The sequence below is a fragment of the Grammomys surdaster genome, unplaced genomic scaffold (assembly GCF_004785775.1).
Source record: "Grammomys surdaster isolate TR1022 unplaced genomic scaffold, NIH_TR_1.0 140, whole genome shotgun sequence".
In the NCBI taxonomy this organism is placed as follows: Eukaryota; Metazoa; Chordata; class Mammalia; order Rodentia; family Muridae; genus Grammomys; species Grammomys surdaster.
In genome coordinates, this window is record NW_021604598.1 from 1,442,856 (window position 1) to 1,467,164 (window position 24,309).

General features: G+C 42.0%; 1 protein-coding gene, 1 non-coding gene and 1 pseudogene across 2 annotated transcripts in view; 1 reads left to right on the forward strand and 2 right to left on the reverse strand.

Moving 5' to 3' along the window:
* Positions 1-9,800: 9,800 nt before the first annotated feature.
* LOC114618274 lies at positions 9,801-9,983 on the reverse strand (annotated as a pseudogene).
* Positions 9,984-11,116: 1,133 nt separating this feature from the next.
* LOC114618065 (zinc finger protein 426) overlaps positions 11,117-24,309 on the reverse strand; it is a 21,108-nt gene continuing 7,915 nt past the window's right edge. The window contains exons 2-7 of the mRNA XM_028763689.1: positions 20,184-20,330; positions 18,694-18,776; positions 16,955-17,081; positions 15,113-15,193; positions 13,956-14,038; positions 11,117-13,506 (exon numbers count right to left, since the gene is read on the reverse strand). Coding sequence (XP_028619522.1) covers positions 12,247-13,506; positions 13,956-14,038; positions 15,113-15,193; positions 16,955-17,081; positions 18,694-18,776; positions 20,184-20,208 — 1,659 coding nt within the window. The 5' untranslated portion in view covers positions 20,209-20,330 and the 3' untranslated portion in view covers positions 11,117-12,246. The remainder of the gene's footprint in view (positions 13,507-13,955; positions 14,039-15,112; positions 15,194-16,954; positions 17,082-18,693; positions 18,777-20,183; positions 20,331-24,309) is intronic.
* On the forward strand, positions 19,946-20,051 carry LOC114618264. Its single transcript, XR_003710930.1, has one exon. It is a non-coding gene; the product is annotated as a U6 spliceosomal RNA (small nuclear RNA).

A 24,309-nucleotide genomic window follows, 5' to 3' on the forward strand; every position in this document is an offset into this window, starting at 1 on the left:
AAACCTTGATAAATACTGTTTAGGTTTTATTGCATCTCTGTGTTTTGTGTGTTCATGGACACATGAGCCTTGATGTGCTTTGGAGGTCAGAGGATAACTTACAGGCATTGACTCTCTCCTGTCACTATGTGGGTCTCAAACCCAGATCACTAAGCTTGGCAGCATACTTACAAGACTTAGTTTTTATGCATTCTCTTTTTTTCTATTTGGGGAGGCCATTTGAGGCAGGGTCTTGCTCTGTTATGGAGCTCTGGCTGTCCTGGGAGTTCACTATGTAAAGGAAGCTGACCTCAAACTCACATAAACCCACCTTCCTCTCCCTCCCATGTTTGTATGTTGTTGTTGTTGTTGTTGTTGTTGTTGTTGTTGAGACAGTCTCTCTATGTCGATCAGGCTGAGCTTGAGGCCTTGGAACACACAGAGCTCTGCCTGTCTGTATCTCCCAAGTGCTGGGATTAAAGAATGAGCCACCATACTCAACACAGTTCTAATGTATTTTTAGAGGTTTATATGCAAGCTTTCCCAGCTGAGTAAATCCTGTAGACTAGTAACCAGAGATAAACAGAGTGTGCTGGGTCTAAGGTCCTACAGCAGCGTAAGTCAAACCTGAGCTCTGACACCCATTCCCCTATGTGAGTGGCAACATGCAGAAACCATGGAAGTCTGCCGTACCACTGGGAAGGCCAAAAGGGAATCCATGTTGAGAGCTAGGCTTCACATGACTAACAGAAAAACTACCAAGATGATACCTGAGGAATTAGCAATGTTGAACTGGGTCAGGCACAATTCTAGTTTTCTCCTGTACAGATTGAGTTGCAATCTGTCAATCATGTAGAGGAAGAAACTTGAACTTAGAGCCAGACTTGTAGGCAGCACCCATGCCCCAGAATGGGGCTGGAGGTTGGACCAGGCACAATCTCTGCACAATATATAGACGTCTAAATAGACCTGAAAGTCAAGGCTAGGGAAAAGAACTCACCCTACAAGATGGCAGAAAAGCACTCTTCAGCCTGGAACTCTATGCAGCCCAGGATGACCTTGAACATCTATCTGTTCCTCTTGCCTGATGGCCTGAGTGTTGGTGTTCCAGGTGGGAGCCACCACGGAACATTTATGTAAGGAGTGGAACACAGGACTTTGTGCATGTTAAGAAAGCACATTACAAAGTGAGATACATCCTCAGCTTCAGGAAAGTTTTTCTGACTCCATCAGTATTCCTGGAGCCTCTCCCTTGATTCTTGCATACTGGTAAGCCAGCTTGTGCACATGGAGGTCTCTCTTCCACATGCCTTTAGGATCCTTTACCCTGTCTTATTTGTGTGAGCATTGTAAGGAATTATTATAGTCCTTGATTACTCTGTAATTTCAATTACTGGTGTTAGCTCTGTGTCCTGGTTCACTTTTTTAAAACACCAACCAAGGCTAATTTGGGGAGGAAAGAGTTTATTTGACTTAAACATACCAATCATAGTCCATCATTAGGGGAAATCAAGGAATAAACCCAAGACAGGGACCTGTAGTCAGGCAGACGCCGTGGAGAAACACTTCTTACTAGCTTGCTCTCCCTAACTGACTCAGCTTGCTTTCTTATACTACTGAGGAATCAGCAATAGGTAGGTACAAGGGCCACCTGGTGGCACCACCCACAGTAGTCTGGGGACCCCATATCAATAATTAATCAAGAAAATACCCCAGAAAACTTCTCTATACACCAGTCTGATGATGGCATCCCTCAATTAATATTTTCTCTTCCTAGATGATTAGTTTGTATTAAGCTTACAAAAAACTAACTAGCACAAATGATTTCTTGTCAGCTTGACACAGACACATCACTATTCGACCATAACCTTTCCTTTTCTTGTTTACTCCCAAGATCTCATGTTAGTATCACAATATAAAATATAACCTTAAAAGCTTCAGTCTTTAAAAATTCAAACCCTTTAAAAGTTAAGTCTCTTTACACTAATGCAGCAATCATGACGCTTGCATGGGTCTGCACTAGGTCCTCTGCATACATGCTGTGGTTGTAGGAGTGTCTCTGACTTTTTTGGCTGCTCTTGGGACAATTTCCTTCTACTGGGTTGCCTTGTCCAGCCTTGATAATGGAGGTTTGTACCTAGTCTTACTGCATTGTGTTAAGTGGTGTTTGGCTCTTTTGGTGGGGAGGACTAGGAGGAGTGGAGGGAGGACTGGGAGGAGTAGAGGGAGAGGAGGCTGTGGTCAGTGAAAGAACATTAGCCCACTCCAGCATGGCTCTGTCAGGGAGGTGGGAGGACTGGGAGGAGTGGAGAGAGGACTGGGAGGAGTGGAGAGAGGACTGGGAGGAGTGGAGGGAGGACTGGGAGGAATGGAAGGAGGACTGGGAGGAGTGGAGGGAGGACTGGGAGGAGTGGAGGGAGAGGAGGCTATGGTCAGTGAAAGAACACTAGCCCACTCCAGCATGGCTCTGTCAGGCCTTGCCCTTCTCTCCCATTCTCTCTGCCTTGCTAAAAACTGTCAGATTACATTGCTAAAACTAGCCACCAAAATATGTTTGCTTATTTGGCCACTTACTCCTCCTGCAGCTTACTAACAAGGTCCAGCTATCAATGTATTGAAGTCTATCAATCAAAAGCCTCCTTTGACTTACCTAACATGTCCAATTAAAATTAAACACCTCATACTAACATGAGGTTTCCCCTTGTACCATTATAAACTGCCACTTTCCTATGCGGCATGTCTCATTCCCCTCTGGGACAAAGTTTCCTTTCCCACCTTGTTTCCTTCCCCCTTTTCTATCTCCTGTCTTTGCATCTTATTCCCTGCCCTCTGTCCCTCTGTCCCTCTGGGACAAAAAAAAAAATCACCTTTGTGCCTAGAGCTTGGTTTTGGGGGTCCTGAGCTAATACTTTTCCTTTCAGTCAGGATGTATTATATGAGAGAAGAATAAAATAAAATGTTAGATCTTTTTCAAATATTCAGCATAAGGAACCTGGTGTGATGGTGCATGCCTTTAATCCCATCACTCAGGAGGCAAAGGGAGGTGGATCTCTGAGTTCCAGAACAGCTAGCAGGACTACACAAGGAAAGCCTTTCCCAAAGAAACAAAGAAAAAATCATTATCTCCTTACAGCCAGGCAGTGGTGATACACACCTTTAGTCCCAGAAATTGAGAGGCAGAGATAGGTGGATCTTCCAGGCCAGCCTGGTCTACACAGGGAGTTCCAGGACAGCCAAGGCTATACAGAGAAACCCTGTCTCAAACATATGTAGATAGATAGATAGATAGATAGATAGATAGATAGATAGATAGATGTGTATACATACACATATACACATACACACACACACATATATATATACATGTATATATATACACATACACACACATGCACACACACATATATGTATACATACATACATACATACATACATATCACATCACATATCTTTAAAAGCCCAAAATCTCTTGAATGAATTGTAGAATCCTGTAAAATAAAAACAAAAAGTTACATGCTTCCCATTTCATCTAGGACCTGTCTGGGCTCCAAAAGACCTAGGCAGCTTCACTTTTTCAGCTCTTCCTTCCACAGCACACTGAACTTGGGGAATAGATCTGGCCTGAGCCTACCAACCTGACACAGTCCTGTCCCCTCCAATTGTTGAGATCTACTGCAACTGAGGCCGTACCTCCACCAATGGCCTTTCTTCAGGGACTCTGACTCTGCCATGCAACATAAGGCTGGGTTACTCTCCAAGACCCCTTCCATCCTGTACTTTTCTGTCACCAAGACCATCACCACATGGGAAACTTACACATTACCAAGTTCAGCTGCCAGCTTGAGATGCAGCCTCCCAGATTTCACCTCAAAGATGCTGGTGTCCTTAGTCACAGCTGAGTTTTGAGCTTCAGCTAATCAACAATTGTCAGTGGTGCTGATCTCTTGATAATCAGTGCAGGTCTTTAGCCCAAGCTGACCAGAAATCACAGATTCTCTATTCAATCTATAACATGAACAGCCCCAATCTCTGCTTTCCTGTGAAATTTCACAAGCTAGCCTCCACAATCTGTACCTCTCTCAACATTCCTATCTTCCAAGCTCCATAACAACTCAGTAAGCTCAGAGAAGCAATGGCTTTTTCAAGCCCAAAGCTCCAAAATCTTTCCACTCTCCTCCCCCAAACAGACAAGGTTAGGACGATCACAGCAACACTCACAATCCTAGTATCAGTTTCTGTTTTAGTTTGGTTTCCTGATGCTGTGGGAAACACAATGACCCAATGCCCCTTGGGTGGAACTTCATTTGGCTTACATATCCAAATGATATGTTTTGTTTTTCCAAGCAGGGTTTTTATATGTAGCCCTGGCTGTCCTGGAACTCTTTCTGTAGACTAGGCTGACCTTGCTTAGAGATCTGCCTACCTCTGCCTCCCGAGTGCACCACCACTACCTATCTTAATCAGTGCTTATCACTGAGGGGAGTCAGGGCAGGGACTCAAAAAGGAAAAGAAACTTGGGAGTCAGAAACTGAAGCAAGAGACCACAGAGAAATGCTGCATACTGGCTCACTCCGTGTGGTTTCTTACACCATCCAGAATCAACTACCTAGAGGTGGCACCACCTGCAGTGACCTGGGCCCTCCAATATCAGTCATTAATCAAGAAAATACCCCCAAAGCCTGGCCTACAGGCCAATCTGATGAGGACAATTCCTCAGTTAAGACTTCCCATTCATAGATGACTTGGTTTGCATCACACTGAGAAGCATTAGCCAGCATGCTGTGCAGCTCGATGACTTGTTCTTCGTGTATTTTTGTGTTACACTGTATCCTCACCATATGGCCCAAGACCATCTGTGCATTGCAAAAGTGCTGATATGATCAAGTATACCCAAGAATTTATACAGAAAAAAAATAGAATACCACAAAGAATACTAAAAGATGGGGGGGGGCTGACTCAGTGGATAGGAGATAGCATGCATAGGCTGAGACCTGAGTTTGGGTCCCTAGCATCCATATAAAAACTGGGAATGGGAAGAGAAGGAAATCAGGAGGATTGGTGGGGTTTGCTGGCTTAGCCTAAAACCAGCCAGCTCCAGATTCAGTGAGAGACTCCTCTCAAGAGGATGAGGAAGGCCGGGCGGTGGTGGCGCACGCCTTTAATCCCAGCACTTGGGAGGCAGAGACAGGCGGATTTCTGAGTTCGAGAGTTCGAGGCTAGCCTGGTCTACAGAGTGAGTTCCAGGACAGCCAGGGCTACACAGAGAAACCCTGTCTCGAAAAACCAAACCAAAAAAAAAAAAAAAAAAGGATGAGGAAGAATGTGATAGAGCAGGACAGTTGAATTCCTCCTCTGGCTTTTGAATGTGCTCATGGGTGTGTGTAGCCACACACACATTTGCACAACACACACACACTAAAAGAGAAAATGATAAAATATTCAGGAAAAGCTTGACTTATGTAAAATCTGTACCTCAGGGCTGTCTTCCAAGCCTGAGGATTTGATTTTTATTCCTGGATGATACATGGTAAAAGGAGAGGGCCAATCCCCCTTCCTCCAAGTTATCTTCTGACCTCCATACAAGTGCTATGTCATGTGCAAGCCTCCCAAAATACATGTAAAATTAAAAATCTATACCTCACATCATGTTCAACAGTAAACTATAAATTGATCGGGAATTTTAATGTAAAAAATAAAACTATGGTATTCACTGTGGTCAAGTGATTCTTCGTCAGATTAAGGAAAAAATATGTGACCACAAGGTGGCAGTAGCACACAGGCATAATTTGGGCAGAATATAAAGTTGAACAGATGGGGCAAGTCTTTTGCAACCTTAGACTAACCAGGCTTCCTTGACCTTGATAACTATTGGGCATAAATGGGTAGAATAGAGCTCCCAGCAGAGAAGGCAGCCAGGGAGGTGGCGTGCAAGACTATCTAAATGACGCTATTGGCAATTTATGCAGGAGTTTCTAGGTCAGCTCTGAAAGCATTAAGTAACTGGGCTCTTCACAGCCACAGGGGTTATCCTATCTGTGGCTAGCAGATCTGGGGCACAATTCCAAGGACTATAAAAAGCATGATGAAAAGATGTTTGCTTGAGCTTTGAAACAATCACTATTGTCAATAACCATCCTATCAAGATCGAGGTTCGAATATATCTGTGACTTCCAGCTCTCGGTATTTTGGGTTTATAGGAAAGAAGGTATCACTGACCCATGATAATGAAGTTTAGTAACGGGAACTACCATAAAGCTTTCCAGTAAAGTGCTACACCACTTTACTACCAGTAACAAAATTTCCTTACCTTTTCACTTTTTCTACTTCTCAGTTTCATTTTGTGGTGTGTGTGGATGGACACACAGGCGAAGGTCAGAGAAATCCTGCTAGAGTTGGTTGTTTCCTGCCAAGTGAGCTCCAGGGATCCAACTCAGGTCATCATCCTTGACAGCCAATGTCTTCACCCATTGAGCAGTCTCGCCAGCCCCTCGTATTACTTACTTATGTATTTATCTGCTGTTGATAATAGCCATTATCAGTGTGGTAAAACGATATATCATCTTTACTTTGCAGGGAATCTATCCTCCTTGACATGCTAAATACATGCAATACAGTACAGCCCTTATTGAGATTTGGATTTATTTTCCCTGTTTGGTGACTTGACCATCTTTTACTGTACTTGCCGTTCATTTGTATCCTTGGTGAAATTCAAGACCTTTTATATATTTGAGTTGATTGTTACTTTTGAATTCAGAAGCTTTATATGAGGGGATATGTGTGTCGCAGGCTGGCCTCAAACTTTTTAACTTTTAAAAATTGGTAAACAAAGCCAGCAAGATGGAATTTGCTACATAGATCTGCCTGCCTCTTCTTCACAAGTGTTGGTATTAAAGCATGTGGCACCATACTTGGCCCACTCTTACCTTAATCTTAATTCAATTGATTACAATATTTTACAATATTTTCTTTTGTGTGATCATTGGTGATGCAGGTAATGTCAATTGATTCTAATTGTTTTTCTGTCTGGGTTCTTTGGTTCTATTGCTGTTGTAATAATTGGTTTTCTCCTTTCATAACAGTACCAGGGGTGACCTCTAAAAAGAAGGCTGCTCACTAAGAAGACCTTCAAATAAAACTAGAAGAGATAACCATCCAAGCACATGTGTAAATCACAACTTAGAAAAACAAACAGGCCGGGCAGTGGTGGCGCACGCCTTTAGTCCCAGCACTTGGGAGGCAGAGGCAGGGGGATTTTTGAGTTCGAGGCCAGCCTGGTCTACAGAGTGAGTTCCAGAACAGCCCGGGCTACACAGAGAAACCCTGTTTTGAAAAAAAAAAACAAAAAAACAAAAAACAAAAAACAAAAAACAAAAGAAAAGAAAGGAAGGAAGGAAGGAAGGAAGGAAGGAAGGAAGGAAGGAAGGAAGGAAGGAAGAAAGAAAGACAGGCAGGCAGACAGACAGACAAACAGATCTGTAGCGAGTTCCAGGACAGACAGGACTACATTGAGAAACCTTATCTCAAAACAAACAACAAATAACCCCACAAAACAAAAACAAGGCAACAAGACTCCACCCAAAGATCACTACTCTTCAATTATGGACTCCAAAAATAATAGAATGGTTCAGAATGCTAGATAAATAACTTTAAAAATCTAGGCTTGTCAATACTTGCTGAGTTATCTCAACAATCCTGAAAAGTCCAGTTTTAAAATGATCAGGAACCTCAAAGAGGATTAAAAATAGCTGACAAATCAGTAAGGAAGTCAGTTCAGGAACTGGACAAGAACATTAATAATGTGGATGAAGAATTCAGCACAGAAGCTGAAGGTGGTGGTGCATGCCTTTAATTATAGCACTTGGGAGGCAAAGGCAAACAGATTTATAGAGTTTCAGGACAACCAGGGCTACATAGAGAAATTCTGTCTTGAAAAACAAAAAAATCAGCACGAAATTTGAGATTTTGAAGAAAAGAGAAATATTAGAAACAAAATCTCAGTAAATCAAATAACAGCAAAATATAGTGGAAAGCACCATTAGTATATCAAAAGGATATCAGTTATTGACGATAAAATTGAGGAAAATCCATATCCAGATATCAAAAAAGGAAAAAAGTGAATATAATTTTCAAGAACTCTTGAAGATGAAGAAACAATGCATGAGAAACTGTGAGGAAGATAAAGCTGAGAAAAAAACTAACAGCACAGAAGACATACACAGTGAAATGATATCAGAAAAAAGCCCACATCTAGGGAGTGAGAGATACGGATAGCTGCACACAAGAGACTTACACCCCTGGCAGATACGAGCAGGAAAAGCCTTTCCTAAGGCTAGGCACAATGGCTCAGCCTTAGACAAGCTTCCCACCAAAGCTAAAGACTTTAATTCAATATCTGGGACCCACATGGTAAAAAATCTGACTTACAGAGGTTGTCCTCTGACTGCCGGATGCACACCGTGAAGCATACATGCCCACCGACATCAATCTATCAATCATTACAATGTAATAAAAGTATTTTTTTAATATGGCAATTCACCATATTAAAAGATGGTGACTCCACCCCCAGCATGTCTAGCAGCGTCTTCCTAGCTTCCATAGGCAACCAAACTCTGGTGTGCCCACACAGACATAAAAATCAGTCTTAACATCGGGACGGGTATGGCTCTCATGCCTCACTGGACAACGACAGGGGAACTGGAGCCATTACAAGGTCCCCTTCAAATACTGAAGGTCAGGCCTCTATCCCAGCCTTCACAAGTTTAGAATTGCCACAGCCCTTCTATACTTAGAGAAGGGAGGAGATGTCAGGGGCAGCCCTGCTTACACACTGTAGGCCTAAAATCAGCCATAGGCCTAAAATCAGAAATAGGCCTGTCATACATGTATACTAACACCAAGTCTTGGGTCTCAGTGGAAAAAACATTAAAACAGATGGCTATAAGCTAATGTCAACAGGCAGCTTTTGTGGAAATTTATAAGCCTGAGTAGTCATAGACCTTGTAAATAAGTAGCCTTGGCAGACAATACCAACTTAGATAAGGACAAGCGAGTCATAGGCAGAGTCATAGTGACTTGTCCCCTGAACCTTCACCCAGCCGATACCCGGTTCTGAAGATATCTGTATTCCCCCTGAACACCCACACTCCAGTGTCATTCCCTTCCCCACATCCTGCCTTTCTGTGTTTATACTCCTGTGTGAATTAATTATGATTTGAGAAAAAAATTTAAAAAAAAAAACCAAAACAAAACAAAAACTATATCTTTACTTTAAAAAGACAATTTTTAAACCTCTATGTTAACAGTCACTGTATCTTGGTCTTATCATTTGCTTTCTTTTTAAAGAATAAATGTTCTGAAGACTGTTTTCTAATGTAATTTCTGGAAGAAGTAATAAAATTAAAATGAGCAGATTTCTATTACAAGAAAAAAAAATCAGTCTTAAAAACACTTGGGCATGGTGGTGTCTACCTTTGTCCCAGCACTCAGCAAGCAGAGATAGGTGGGTCTTTAGCAAGTTTCAGGACAGTCAGGGCTATATAGAAACCTTATCTCAAAAATATGTATCAAAACGACCTGTGAATGGAAGGATTTATTACACTCCTTAAGTCCATGGGGCTTCCTACAACTTGAGTATTTTCATGTACATGAATTAGAATAAGTGAAAGACTTTTCTACATTGCTTATCTCAACTGTTTTTCTCAACTATGGTTTCACATGTGCATATTAAGGCTGTAAAGTATATAAAAGCTGTTCTCCATTCCATATGTGTGTATAACGTATGTTGTGTACATATATTAAAACATTATAATTTTTTTGTGTGGACGAGAGAAGCAGTTTAGCAGTTATGCAGTTCCCAATTACCACAAATTATACAGCCAAATTTCCCATATTTGTAGAAACTTCAGAGGTACAACATTTGGATAAGAACATCTGGAGTGCAACAAATAAGCATGCCGTGGGAAAACCACCTTAGTGATCATAGATCTCCCTTGCCAGGTATTTGTTTTTCAGATAGTGTTTTAGTTACTGTTCTATTGTTGTGAAGAGACACCATTCTTATTGTCTTAAAGAAGCATATGCTTAGTTTTTGAAGGCCAGTCTATGATCATTATGGTGGGAAGCAGACAGGCTTAATGCTGGAGCAGTAGCTGAGAGCTTTACATCTTGATCTGGAGGCAGCTGGCAGAGAAAGAGATAGTGGCCCTGGTGTGGGCCTGGCATGGACTTTTGAAGCCTCAAACCCACCTCCAAATCCTTCCCAAACAGTTCTACTAACTGGGGACCAAGCATTCAAACATGAGTCTTTCTCATTCAAATCACTACAGATATCTCAGTTAGCCCTGGCCAGCTTCAATCTTACTATGTCAAGGGTGACCTTGAACACCTCGTCCTCTTGCATCCACCTCCTGAGTGACAGAATGACAAGAGGCATCAGTTTTATTGAGATGGGATCTTATAGCATCTAGGATGACCTTAAATTCAATATGTACCCAATACTGACCTTGGATTGGTGATCATTCTAGCCTCAAACCCCCAAGTGTTAGGATGATACTAGTGGGCTATCATTTAGTTTTATAACTTCTTATTTTCAGTGTTTTGCCTGCATGTATTTATGTACACCACAAGAATGTATGGTAGACTGAGAAGTCAGAAAAAGCCATCAGATGACATGGAACTGGAATTAGACATGACTGTGGGCCACCATGTGGGCACTGAGAACCAAATACAGGCCTTCTGCAAGAGTAGCAAGTGCTCATAACTGCTAAGTCATCATTTTAGCCCGCCCCTTGAGTTTTCTAAGATGGGATACTGAAAAGAAAGAGAGGGGGAAAGGGAGGGAGTGAATGAGGGAGAGAGGGAGGGAGGGTGAAGGGGGAGAGAGAGAGAAACAAAGGAAGGAAGAAAGACAGAACATCAGACACACAGACACACAGACAAGGTAAGATCTTGCTATATAACTCAGGTCTTTAACTTAGAATCCTGCTTCCACCTCTCAAATTATAGGATTATACAAACAGGGCCACTGCACTCAGACCTGTATATAACTAAAGCTTTTGGGTAATCTAAAGGCATGTGTGTGTGTGTGTGTGTGACATACACGATTTGTTAGAGCTAATGCAACAAAGTAACAGACCAGTAGCTTAAACATGGTTTTTTATTTCTTACAATCTGGAGGCCGGAAATCAGAGATCAGCATAACTCAGGTAGTTTCCTCTGGAGGCCTGAGTAGAAACACTTGTGGGAGCCATTTGTCTCTATTTGCAGAAGGCTATCTGAAGTTTCCATGGTCCTCTCTGTGTGCTACCTACAGCATATTAACCTTTTGAGGACATTAGTCATTTCTAATGGACTCATTGCAACTTCATTGTCTTTTTATTATTTTTACTTTATACATGTTTTGCCTGCACATATGCACTTGTGTGTGTGCTGAGTGATCACAGAGGCCAGAAGAGGCTAAATCCCCTTCACCTAGTTATGGATAGCTACAAACTGCCACACAAGTGCTGAGAACTGAAGCCTGGTCCTCTGCAAGAGCAGCAGATGCTTATTACAACTGTTTGAATCATCTCTACAGTCCCTCACTTGAATTTTTAAAATGTAATTTATTGGGGGTTGTGCATGCCACAGCACTCATGTGGAGGTCACAGGGGAGCTTTTAGGAGCCAATTCTCTCATTACACTCACTGTGGGATCCAGAGATACAAAACTGGTAGTCAGGAGTGTATGGAGTATGCTTTTGTCTGCTGAGCCATCTCAACAACCCTCATTTCAATTCTTTAAAAAAAAAAATTATTACTGTGGTATATTTCGGAGAGTGGGCAGACACATGGAGATCAGAGGACAACTTTAAGGCATTAGGTCTTCTACCTTGTTGAGGCAGTCTTCCTTTCTGCCATGCTGTGTAGAATAGGCTAGCTGGCCTGAAAGCTTCCAGGTGATTCTGCTGCCTCTGCCTCCTATCTGTAGGAATGCTAAGAATACAGATGCATGCCACTACATCTTTCTCTTTTACATGGATGTGGATTGAATTCAAGTTGTCAGACATTCCCATCAAGTGCTTTTACCCACTGAGCCATCTTGCCAGCATCTGCTTCAGTTTTTTTTGATATAGAGCATTTGTGTTGTTCAGTGTGGTAACACAGTACTGCTCTAAGCTACGTATCTAATTTTAATAGTTTCTCTCCAGTGTGAGTAAAATCATGTCTTCAAAGTAAATGAGCTCAAATAAGGGCTTTCTCACATTGCTTCAGTCAACCAGGCTTCTCTCTAGTGAGTTCTTTCATGTCTGCGAAGTGATCGAGGATGACTATAGGCCTTTCCACACTGTTGACACTTATAGGGTTTCTCTTCAGTATGGGTGTGACTTATTTCATGAATCCTGAAGGAACTGGGACAGATGAAGGCTTTCCCACACTCTTTACATTCATAGGGCTTCTCTCCAGTGTGGGTTCTTTCGTGGATCTGAAATGAAGTGGAGTGACTGAAGGCTTTCCCACACTGTTTACACTCATAGGGTTTTTCTCCAGTGTGGATTCGCATGTGAATTTTAAGGTGGGTGGAATAGTTAAAGGCCTTCCCACACTCCTTGCATGTGTATGATTTTTTGGCATTGTGAGTTCTCATGTGATTATTAAGACATGAAAGATATCCAAATGCTTTCCCACAAATCTTGCACTCACAGGTCTTCTCTTCAGCATGCATTTTCAGATGCCCGTTAAGATTCGAAGAAATAGCAAAGGCTTTCCCACATTTGACACACACAAAAGGCTTTTCTCCTGTGTGAGTTCTTATATGTTGAATAAGTCGAGAGGATGTAAGGAAGGCTTTCCCGCACTCCTTACATTCATAGGGCTTGTCTCCATTGTGGGATCTTACGTGGATACTAAGACCTGAGTACTGAGTGAAAGCTTTCCCACACTGATTACAGACATAGGGTTTCTCTCCTGTGTGAGTTCTTCCATGTATCTGAAATGAATTGGAATAATTGAAGGCTTTCCCACACTCCTTACACTCATAGGGCTTTTCCCCAGTGTGAGTTCGCATGTGAATATTTAGATATGCAGGGTATCTATAGCCTTTCCCACATTCCTTACATCTGTAAGGTTTCTTTGCATTCAGAGTTTCTATAAGCACAGAAAGTCTTGAGTTTATAAAACTTCTCCCACATTCATTCCATTCATAAAGTTTGTCTCCACTGTGAGTTCTCTGGTGTGTCTGAAGGTGTGACTGACTCGTAAAGGACTTCCCACAGTCACTACATTCAAAACCTTTCTCTTGTGTGGCAATTTTCTGATAAGCTTTAACTGGGGTCGTGCCGGTTTCTTCACTCTCACTAAACTCAGAGAGTTTCTCACCATCACAGTTTTTCGTCTGAAGCATCAGAAAGTCTTTTCTGTACTGACTACAACCATAATTATCCTGTGCAGGTTGAGTTTCCGTATCTGTCCTAAGGGGTGAGAGTTCACTGAAGAAGTCTCCATATTGCATCCCGTCACAGAGCTCCCTTCCTCTGTCGCTTCCTGTCTGCTGATAAGAGGGATAAACAACATTTTTCTGCAGTCAATTGGTAAGGTTTTAACATTTGATAACAAAATGCTATAATTATGATTATTTTTCACTATATGCATACAGTTCATACTCTGTTAATTACTCTCAAGTGGTGTGACTAAACACTTACCACAGATTGCTACGTCATGTGCTCTAATCTTTACAAGATTTCTGTACCACTCCAAGAAAGAGATGTACTTTGTGAGTTCTGGAGCAGTGAGTGTCATTACACACTGGAGGCACAATGATCTCCTCAGAGACATTTGCTCTTGTGTATTATCTGCTTCTCTTGGTATCTCCTTTAAAGAAATCCCGAAACTTCTCCCTGAAAGGCTTCAAGCATGCCAAGTAGGTACTCTACAAAAGACACATCTCTAACCTCTATTTTTCTTTATGAATAAGAACAAGATATATTTTTTTATTCTTACCATTTGCATCCCAGTGGATATGTTACCCCTCAAAACTTCCTCCTGGAATGCTGAACATTTGGTTTCAAGTTGTATTTTCCATTCTAAAGTAAAACAGAAAAACACATATAAGATCTGGAAAAAAGAAATGAAGCTATTTTTTAACTGGAGCTAAAAAAAAAAAATAGGGATCATTTACTTTTATTTTGAATTTAAAAAGGGAGAGATGAGGATTTTTTTTCTGTTCTGCTTTTGAGACTATGCAACCTCACCTTGAACTCACTACATAGCCCACACTGCACTGACTTCGTAAGCATCCTGCCTCAGCTTCCTGCTTAGAAGGATTTCAGAAATGTGCCATCATGTGAAGCAAAGGTAAAGACACTGGACCAAACTTTTAGATCATATTAAAAGCTGATTCTATAAAAATCAAAACTGATGGTAAATAGAAATTATCAGGGAAATACTGTGGAAAATTTCAAAGCAATAAACATAAAGAAAGGTTTGGTTAGAAGTAAACTAAAAGAGTATTGAAGTTGAAGACTTTCTTTCTTGGCTCAGAGTTCTGCGACAAATTTTATTTTGAAGAGCTTCATTACTGGAGTTCGGATGGTTCCGTAGGTAAAGTGTGTATTGTCCAAGTGTGAGGACCTGAGTGCAGATCCCCAGACCTCACATAAGGCTGGTCATGATAGCATGTGTCTGTCATTCCAGTACAGCTAAGACAGGTGGAAGACCGAGACAGAGAAATCCCCTGAAGCTTTCCAGCCTGGCCCATGAAGTAGCAAACAAAGACACTGTCAGACAAAGCAGCTGGTGGGGACTGACTCCAGCATATGCACTGCAGCAACACATGCATGCCCCCATATACACACACCACACACACCTCATACAAAGAAATACGAGGACCTTCATCCGTCCGTCCACTCCCTTCCTGAGGTTATGTGCACACACACACACTTGCATCACAGCATGCGTATAGAGGTCAGGGGACTTTGGGAGTTGGTTCCACCACATGGGTTACAGGGATTGAACTTCGGTTGTCAGGCTTGGCTGCAAGTGCCTTTACCTACTGAGCCATCTCTCCAGTCCAACACAGGGTTTTCTTTTTATTTTAAGTTTATTTCAGATACAAACAGACTAAACCCTCAGTAACTAGAATTTCCATTAATACTGACCTGGAAAAACTATCTTCTGGCCTGCACTAAACTCTTCTTGTTCCAGCCAAGAGATCAAACTGGGTTTGATGAGTTGATATCCTGTGTACAACGTAAGACATGTTAGTGAAAAGGCTCATACAGAAAAACAGCACAACTTCCCAGGGTTCAGGAATTAGAAATTTTGTTTTGTTTTGTTTTGTTTTGTTTTGTTTCCTCCAGCTTTTTGAGACAAGTGGGACTATCTAGCTTGGGCTGGCTTCAAACTCACAGAAATCTTCCTCTTTCAGCCTTTCAGGTGTGTGAATTGCAGAAATGTGCCACCACACCTGGCCAAGAACTAGAGCCATGATGGTAACAGAGAAATTATTTTCAAAGGACTGATAGTGCAAGTACCACCTGTCCGTGCCTTATAAGTTTAGTTTGTTCTGGAGTCTAAGACCCCAGTTAACTTAGTCATATATACATTACAAAGAACTAGAGTTTTCTTTCTATAAGACTGGGGATTGCACCCAGGGCCCTGCATGTGATAGACAGGTGCTTAACCACTGAGTCATACCTCAACCCAGGACTTTACTTTTATTCAAACAGTAAGTAAGAGAACTGCAACAAAGAGCTATTTGTTCCTCTAGGGAAATTAACGACAATTGGTTCATAGGAAGCATTATTCATCACAGTCATCAAGATAATTAAACTTTCTAATTTACTTACTATTTTGTGTGTGGGTACATGTGCTTGTGTGTGTGGGTTTGCCTCTGTGTGTGTAGTGATTAACAATGCCCGAGAGATGGGGCACTAGCTCAGGTCTTCATGCTTAAGCAGTATCCAGCTGCCTCCCACCTCCCAAAGAAAGTATGATTCCCTCTTCATATTTGATAGGCTAAATCAGAAACCTCAATGTAAAATCTTATATCATTTCTTATATCATTATACAATAATTTCTCTCAGAGTTCAAGAGAACCCTTTTTGAATTAAATATATGTATTTGTGTGTATGTATGTGTGTGGAACATGCATATGTGGTATAAACACATGTGTGTGCAAGTGCATCCCTATGTCCACATGCAAAAGACAAACGAGGGTACTGGGTATCATTCTCTATCATTCTCTGTCTTTTTTACAGCAGTCTCTCCTGGAACCTTGGCTTATATTTTGCTAATTAGGCCGGCAGACAGCAAGCCTCCAAGATCATCATTTCCACCCTCCCCTCAATTCCACACTAGGGTTACACATGCATGCAAGACCACACCCGGCTTTTTACATAAGTGCTAGGATCCTCAATCCAGGTCATCCTAAGAGTTGTAAAGCAAGGTCTCTTAACCACTGAGCCATCTCTCAAACTCCAAGAAAACTTACTGACACAGATATGATAAATGATTTTACAGTTTCCAATTTAGCCTATCAAATGAGGAGAGGAAAAATATATACTTTCTTTTGGGAGGTGGAAGGCAGTTTTTGAGACAGGGTTTCTCTGTGTAGCGCTGGCTGGCCTCAAACTCAAGAGATATGCCTGCCTCTGCCTCCTTAGTGCTGGGACTAAAGGCATGTGCCACCACACCCAGCAAAAAAATATATGAAGAACCTTGGACTTAAAAAAAACCAAAACACCCTGGTAAAATAAAACATATTCAGGGTAGTAGACACCTTTAATCTCAGCATTCAGAAGGCAGTAGCAAGGGTAATCTCTGAGAGCTTGAGGTCAGCCTGTTTTACATTTCAAGTTCTAGGCTAGTGAGGGCTCCACTGAGATCCCTCATCTCAAAACAAAACAAAACAACATGGGAGCTAGAGATGGAACTGTCTTATTCAGAATTGCTAAAACAGTCAGTCCACAAGGGTCTACCAGTAACAGCAGCAGTCCTACCTACTGTGGCCAGGTTCTGGTAGTTCTCCAGCATCACATCTCTGTAGAGGTTTCTCTGATCTGGGTTCAGTGAGGTCCACTCCTCTTGGGTAAAGTCCACAATCACATCCTCAAAGCTCACTAACTCCTGAAATATTGCAGACATGTTGGTTTGAGCCAAATAAGAACTCTGTTAATGAACATGGGAGGATGAAGAAATAGGACCCTACATCTACAGAAAATTCCTCAGCCTTTGATTATCTAACACCAGGGTTAGGTAGCTTTACTAACTCCTCTTTGAACTCACATACTTGTGTGTGTGTGTGTGTGTGTGTGTGTGTGTGTGTGTGTGTATGTCTGTGTCTGTGTCTGTGTGTCTGTGTGTGTTGTAATTTCTTTTTCAGTTGATTCTTCACCTTTTCTGAGACAGGGTTTCTCACTGAACCTGGAAATTGCTGTGTCAGCTACATTAGCTGACCAGTCTGGGAATCCATTCCTCTCCACCCACAGTCCTGAGATCACAGACACATGCAGCCATGCCAAGTTTTACATGGGTGATGGGGGATCAAAACTCAGGTCCTTGTACTTGGACAAGCCCTTTGCCCACTGAATCGGCTCCCTAGCACTGCAGAGCCTTGACTGAGCTAGGCAGGGCTCTATCACTAAGCTCCACCCCCAGCCCTACTCTCACTCTTGATTTCCTCAAGTCACATGCCACTGCTCAACAGCAACTGGTACCAGCAAGAAAGCACACTGAACAGTGCTTCCAAAGATGTGATGGATAAGTATACATGAATAAATGTCAGTGGAAAAGGACATGGTCGTCAGCCTTGTCATCTGCCAGAGCACTCAACAAAGAAAGAAACATGCAGTGTTGACCAGGGGTCAGCAAAATGGCTGACCACCTGAGTGTGAGCCTCAGACATACATGACGCAAGGAGAGAGCTAACTCCTGAAAACTGTTCTCTGAATCCACACACAATGTGCATGCACTCATATAAGCACGTCCATCTGAGTGGGCGTGTGTGCATGTGTGTACATGCATGTTTGTATGTGCACACAAGTGCATGCACATATAGACACACACACACACACACACACACACAAGAAAACACAAATGTAATAAAAGAAGAAGAGTTGACACCATGAATGTAAAACCAGGTTATTACTGGAAAATCAGAATTAACTGTAAGTTTCAAAGTCACTTAACAGGAAATGTTTTATCATAGCTATTGTTGACTTGACACAAATCTAGAATCTGAGAAGAGGGAATCTCAACTGAGGAACTACCTTCATTAGAATGGCCTGCAGGGCATTTTCTTGATTTCTGATTGATGAAGGAAGACCCAGCCTACTATGGGTGGTACCATCCTGGGATGGGCCTGGGATGGATAAGAAAGGTAGCTGAGCTAGCCAGAGGCTCAAGGCAGTAAATAGATTCTACTGTTGGTCTCTGCTTCAGTTCCTGTCTTGACTTCCCTCAGTGATGGATTATTATCTGAGAACTATAAGCTGGAAGGAACCCTTTCTACCCTCCAAGTGGCAATGGTGTTTATCATAACAAAAAAAAGCAAACTAAAAGAAGGCTCTATCTCCCAGGAAATGTAGGGAACAGGGAACTACATCTTTGAGTGAGGCTCTGTTTGCTTTAAAGAGCTCTTGAGATAAGTTTATCCAAAGGAAATTGTCTAAAGTAGGACATTTTGAGTGTGTGTGTGTGTGTGTGTGTGTGTGTGTGTGTATGTGTGTGTGTGTTTTACCTGATAATCTGTCAGGCAATCAACCAACATCATTTCTGCTGATATCTTTTCTTCGTGAAGGCAGACTGAGTCCTCTGAAGGACCTTATGGAAAAAGAGGAAGGTATGAATACTCAGTTGTGCAGAATTCTCATTCAAAGACACAGAAGTCATTCTGGCCTACTACAAAAGCCTTATGTAACCAATCTAACTCCATACTGATGTCTCCCTTCCTCCTGTTCTTGATCTTTCTTGTTCTGTATCTCTCACTCTATGTCTCTCCTTCCTCTCTCCTCTCGCTCCCTGCCTCTCTCTCACACACACATTTGCATGCTCTTTCCCACCCCACACGCCACAGAATGCTATACATATATATATTATGTATATCATATATTATATATATTTTAGAATATATATACATACATACATATATATAGTCTAAAACAAAAATATTACTTGTCATGATTATAAAACTCCTAATGAAGACTGTACTTTTCCCCTTGTAACATACTTCAGAGAACTTATAATACCCCTGTTGGCCAGCAAGTGGGTAAAGGCACTTCCTACCAGGTCTGTTGACCAAAGAACCACATGGTAGGAGAGAATTGACTCCTAAAAGTTGTGCTCTCCCCCCACTTCCCTCTTTTCAGGAAAGAAGGAAGGAAAGAAGGAAGGAAGGAAGGAAGGAAGGAAGGAAGGAAGGAAGGAAGGAAGGAAGGAAGGACATTCCTTAAAAAAATAATGTGGAGAATGACTGAGGAAAACTCCCAACATGGACCTCTGACCTCTACATGCACACACCACATGTGCACATACACGTGAACATACACACACACACACATACACACACACGTCGTAGGGGGACCTACAAAAAACAAAAACAAAAACAAAAACAAAAAAACCTAGAGCACCTTTCAAGTTGCCTGGAAATGCCTGAAATCAATGAAATGCTTGACCCTTTTTCACTGGCACAGGGTTAAGGCAAACTCAGAATGTGCAGGGCTGTTATTAACTGAATATCTTCTCAAAGGACTATCCCCTGTTTGTAGATTTCATGTGTATTAGTGTTTGGCCTGCACATATGTCTGTGCACCACATGTATAGCTAATGCTTGCAGAGGTGAGAAGAAAGCATTGGATCCCCTGGAACTGGAGTTACAGGTAGTTGTGAAGCACTATTTGGATGCTGGGAACTGAACTAGAGTTGCAAGAACAAGTGTTTTTAATAGCTGAGCCATCTCTCTATTCTTTTTAGACTATTTAAAAGAATCATCTGCTTGCTTCAGTAACACATATATTAAAATTGTAACAATACAGAGAAGATTAGCATGGTCTCTGTGCAAGGATGACATATTTTTTGTATTCAGGATATAATATATGAGAGGAGAATAAATAAGAAAAGTAAAAGAATCAGCATTATAAGCTATTTTGGCCCAGACTACTGTGCTACTATATACAGTACTACTTTAGGGGAACCTTAGGAATTCTGAGAAACAGTATCAGTAGAACTTACCATGGGATGAATCAGGAGCTGCCATCCTGCAACACTGAAGTGTGCATGAGTATTCCTTTCACTGAGGCAAGCATCGTTTTAGTGCAGCTGATGAATTTCAGTGGACAGTGGCACTCTATCACCTGTTGTACACAACTGGTAGCATTCCTGTAATATCAACTACTAATTAACATAAACTACTTAGTCATTCATTTTCTGTCAATTGCCATATATAAACTATATTCAGGAAATACACAAGATCACTAAGCATAGGACTCCCTGAAACATGAGTCCTGGTGATACTAACTGCTTCACTGAGAAACGCTATGCAGCAGACAACGTGCAAGGAAACGTGAGGGGTGTGTGTCTGTGTGTGTGTTCAATTAATTATTATAACCACCCTTCACAGTAGACATCACTGCCCTAAGAAAGCTACAGTCAAAGCGAAGCATGGTGCTGCACACTTACAATGGAAGCATGGTGCTGCACACTTACAATGGCGGCCCATGGAGGCTGAGTCAGGGAAGTGCTGTGAGGGTACGAGGTCCTGAGTTCTAGCTCCCACACCTGTAAAACAGATTTAGTACCACCACCAACAAAACTCTCCCTGGAAGCAAAAGAATTATTTTGCGACCATAAAGACAGTTCAGTGTTTAGGAACACTGGATCCAACCACTTGTGTCAAACCAGATGTCCAGCAAACATGTAACTCCAGTCCTCCAGGGATCAGAAGGTACTCAGGCTTTTGCCCGAGGTAGGGATTTTTTTTTTTTTTTTTTTTTTTGGCCAGGGTAGGGAATTGCTACCCTGGGATACAAAACAAACCTTCTGTCAAACAGGGAGTTAGCAAGACGCCTAAGCAAATAAAGGAACCTGCCACTAGATAACGTAAGCCTGAAAACTTGAGTTTGGTCTCCAGGACCCTTTTCCCCTTCTATGTACACATACAGAGAAGACAATCATAAAATCTAAAACAGAAGAGCATGTATATTCATAGAGCACTCATGATTCCTCATTTATCGTCCAGTGGTAAATGGCAGTACAGGGCTGTAAGGGTTTCTTTCACTAATATGCAAACTTTCTCTCATCTTTAACACGTGGTAAGACTGTGTGTACAAAAGCAAATCATTATTTTCTTATTTATCTGTGTGTATGTGCACATACAGAGGCCAGAAGGTGTCCAATGCCGTTCTCTCTTCTTCTCCACCTGTTCATTTAAGGTAGAGTCTCTCCCTGAACCTGGGGTTCATGTTTTCCCAGCTATGCTGAAAGCCTGAGTACCTTCTGATCCCATCCTCCTGAGGACTGGAGTTACATGTTTGCTGGACATCTGGTTTGACACAACTGCTTGGATCCAGTGTTCCTAAACACTGAGTCGTCTTTATGGTCCCAAAATAATTCTTTTGTTTCCAGGTAGATTTTTGTTGGTGGTGGTATTTAAATCTGTTTTACAGGTATGGGAGCTAGAACTCAGGATCTCATATGTGGTAGACAAGAGTTCTACCTCTGACCTAGCTTAAGTAGTTCTTAAATGTAAGGGTATTTGGGCAGCAGGGAATCTCTGAACATAATTTAAGCAGTGCCTCAACCTACACAGTGGTGAGACCTTACCTCAAAAGAAACCAAAAACCCCAAAAGGTCCGGAGACCTGCACTTCTTAGCCTATCTCTGCAGTCCCAACATGAGCTTCAGATTTAACTAGAGGGCAAGAGTCATGCATAGCTAAGCAGTCCTGGTTAGTGTGTGGTTACCAGCCTCCTGCAGCATGATCTGAACTCTTCAGACCACACACACATAAACAAACAAAGAGAAAGAAAGATAGAGAAGGGGGGGGGGAAAGGAGAGGGGGAGGGAGAGAAAGAGAGAGAGGCACACAGAAAGAAAGAGATCAGGCTCCCAGTCTTTTCCTTCCCCCAACACAAGATTCTTGTAGAAATACAAACTGAGGTAAGTCCGTGCTTTCAGTAGTCTGACTGCCAAAAAGGCGGGGGGGGGGGGGCATTGGCTTCTCTTTGGAATACCTTTATTCCCACCATGACAATTACAGAACCTTTTGAAATTCTACAATTGAGTATTAAATGACTGTTCATAACACAATATAAATTTCAATTTCCAGGAACTATGTTACATGGAAAGGTGAGAACACCTGTTCTGTGCACTCGCCCACCAGCCACAGCTCAGCTGCACACACCAGTGTCCAGTGTGAATTCTTTTTAGTAAGTTTTTTTTCAGATGTATTTTATGAGTGGTGTGTGTATGCGCCCTCATATATGCACCATGTACATGCCTAGTGTCCAAGGAGGTTAGAAAATCCAGGCACTGAATGCCCCTAGAACTGAAGTTACATAGTTACTAACCACTGTGTGGGTGCTGGGGACGAAGCATACCCCCTCTGCAAGGGCAACAAGTACTCTTGTAGAACTGCTGAGCCCTCTCTCTAGCACCCCAATCACATGGATTGAGTGGTTCTGATCTAAAAGTGTGATGACGATGAGGATGAGGAGGAAGAGGAGGAGGAGGAAGAAGAGGAGAAGGAGGAGGAAGAAGAGGAAGAAGAAGGAGGAGGAATAGGAGGAGTGCTGTGGGAATAGGTATATGACAAAACACATGCAAGGTTGAGGGTGACTTCCAGAAATAGGCTCTGTCCTCTCACTGTGAGTTCCAGGGCTTGAAGATCAGCTGCTAAACTTGGAAGCAAGCACCTTCAGCTGCTGAGTCTTCTCTTTGGTCCTTTATATAGCTATACTTCATTATTATTAATTATTATAGCATGTTTGCATGTGTGTGTGTGGCATATGTGGTGTGTGGGGTGTGTGCGTGTGTGTGGTGTGAGTGTGTGTTTGGTGTGTGTGTACACACATGTGCACTCACTACAGGTGTCTACGTGCCTGTGTCAGAGGCTATCAGATACCTTGAAGTTAGAATCCCTGCTGGCCTGACTTGGATGCTGGAAACTGAACTTGGATCCTCTGGAAGAGCAGCAGGTACTTTTACCTGCTGAGCCATTATCCTAGCACAGCTCGATATTAAACAGCAATTTGGAATGCTAACACTTGCCACCTGGGCTATGCGGATATAAAAGATGAGAACAGTCTGACTTAGCTCCCACTGGTTTAGAAATCTAACTGGAGAGCATATGACATATGACAAAGCACGTCTCTAATCCTACTCTCCGAGAAGGGTGGCAAGAGGATCAGTTCAAGGGCGTTCCTGGCTACACAGTGAGATTAAAGGCAGCCTTGGAAACTGAACAAAAAATAAAACCAAATCCATACAACTAGGAAAAGTACCATTAGACTATGGCAAGGGTTTGGAACCCAACTCATAACCAGACACTCCATTTTGCTATTAATACCCAAGAGCAGACACCTTTAAATCCAAGGCAATGTTTTCAAAACAGGATCCTGACAGCCCAGAGTAGCCTTGAATGTCCCAACCTTCTCTCAGCCTCTGCAGTGCTAGAATTATGTAACTGTGGCTATTTGGCCAAAGTTAAGTGCTGAGAATGATGGTTATTAAAACATAATTTTGGAATATTCTTGTCTGTTCTCTATAAGAAATATACAGGCAGCAGGATGCAGCTAGAATGGCACTCTCTCTCTTTCCTCTGTGGGCAGACAAAAGCATACTATTCATTCGATAAAGACTTTTAAAAATATTTACTATTTTGTGTGTATGTGTAGGCATGCACATGTTAAGGTCAGACAACAACTTTCAAGAATTTGTTCTCTCCTTCCACTGTGGATTCCTGGGATCAAACTCAGGTTACAAGACTTAGAAGACAAGTGTTTTTGCACACTGAGTCACCCACCTCCAAGAACTAAACAATCCTGTTTGTTTGTATTGTTTAGTTTGGTTTCTCTGTGTAGCTTTAGTTATCTTGAAACTCGCTCTATAGACCAGGCTGGCTTTGAACTCACAGAGATTCACCCATCTTCCACTCCCAAATGCTGGGATTAAAGGGTGTGCTGCCACCACCTAACCATGAACTAAGCAATCTTACCAAAAGCAACTTAAGAGGATAGTGCATTTATTTGGCTTACTACTGGAAACTACAGTCTATCACTGAGGGGACATCTAGGCATGAACTTAAGCAGCTACTTATATCACACTGACAGTCAATAGCAGAGAGATGAAGGGGTCCTTG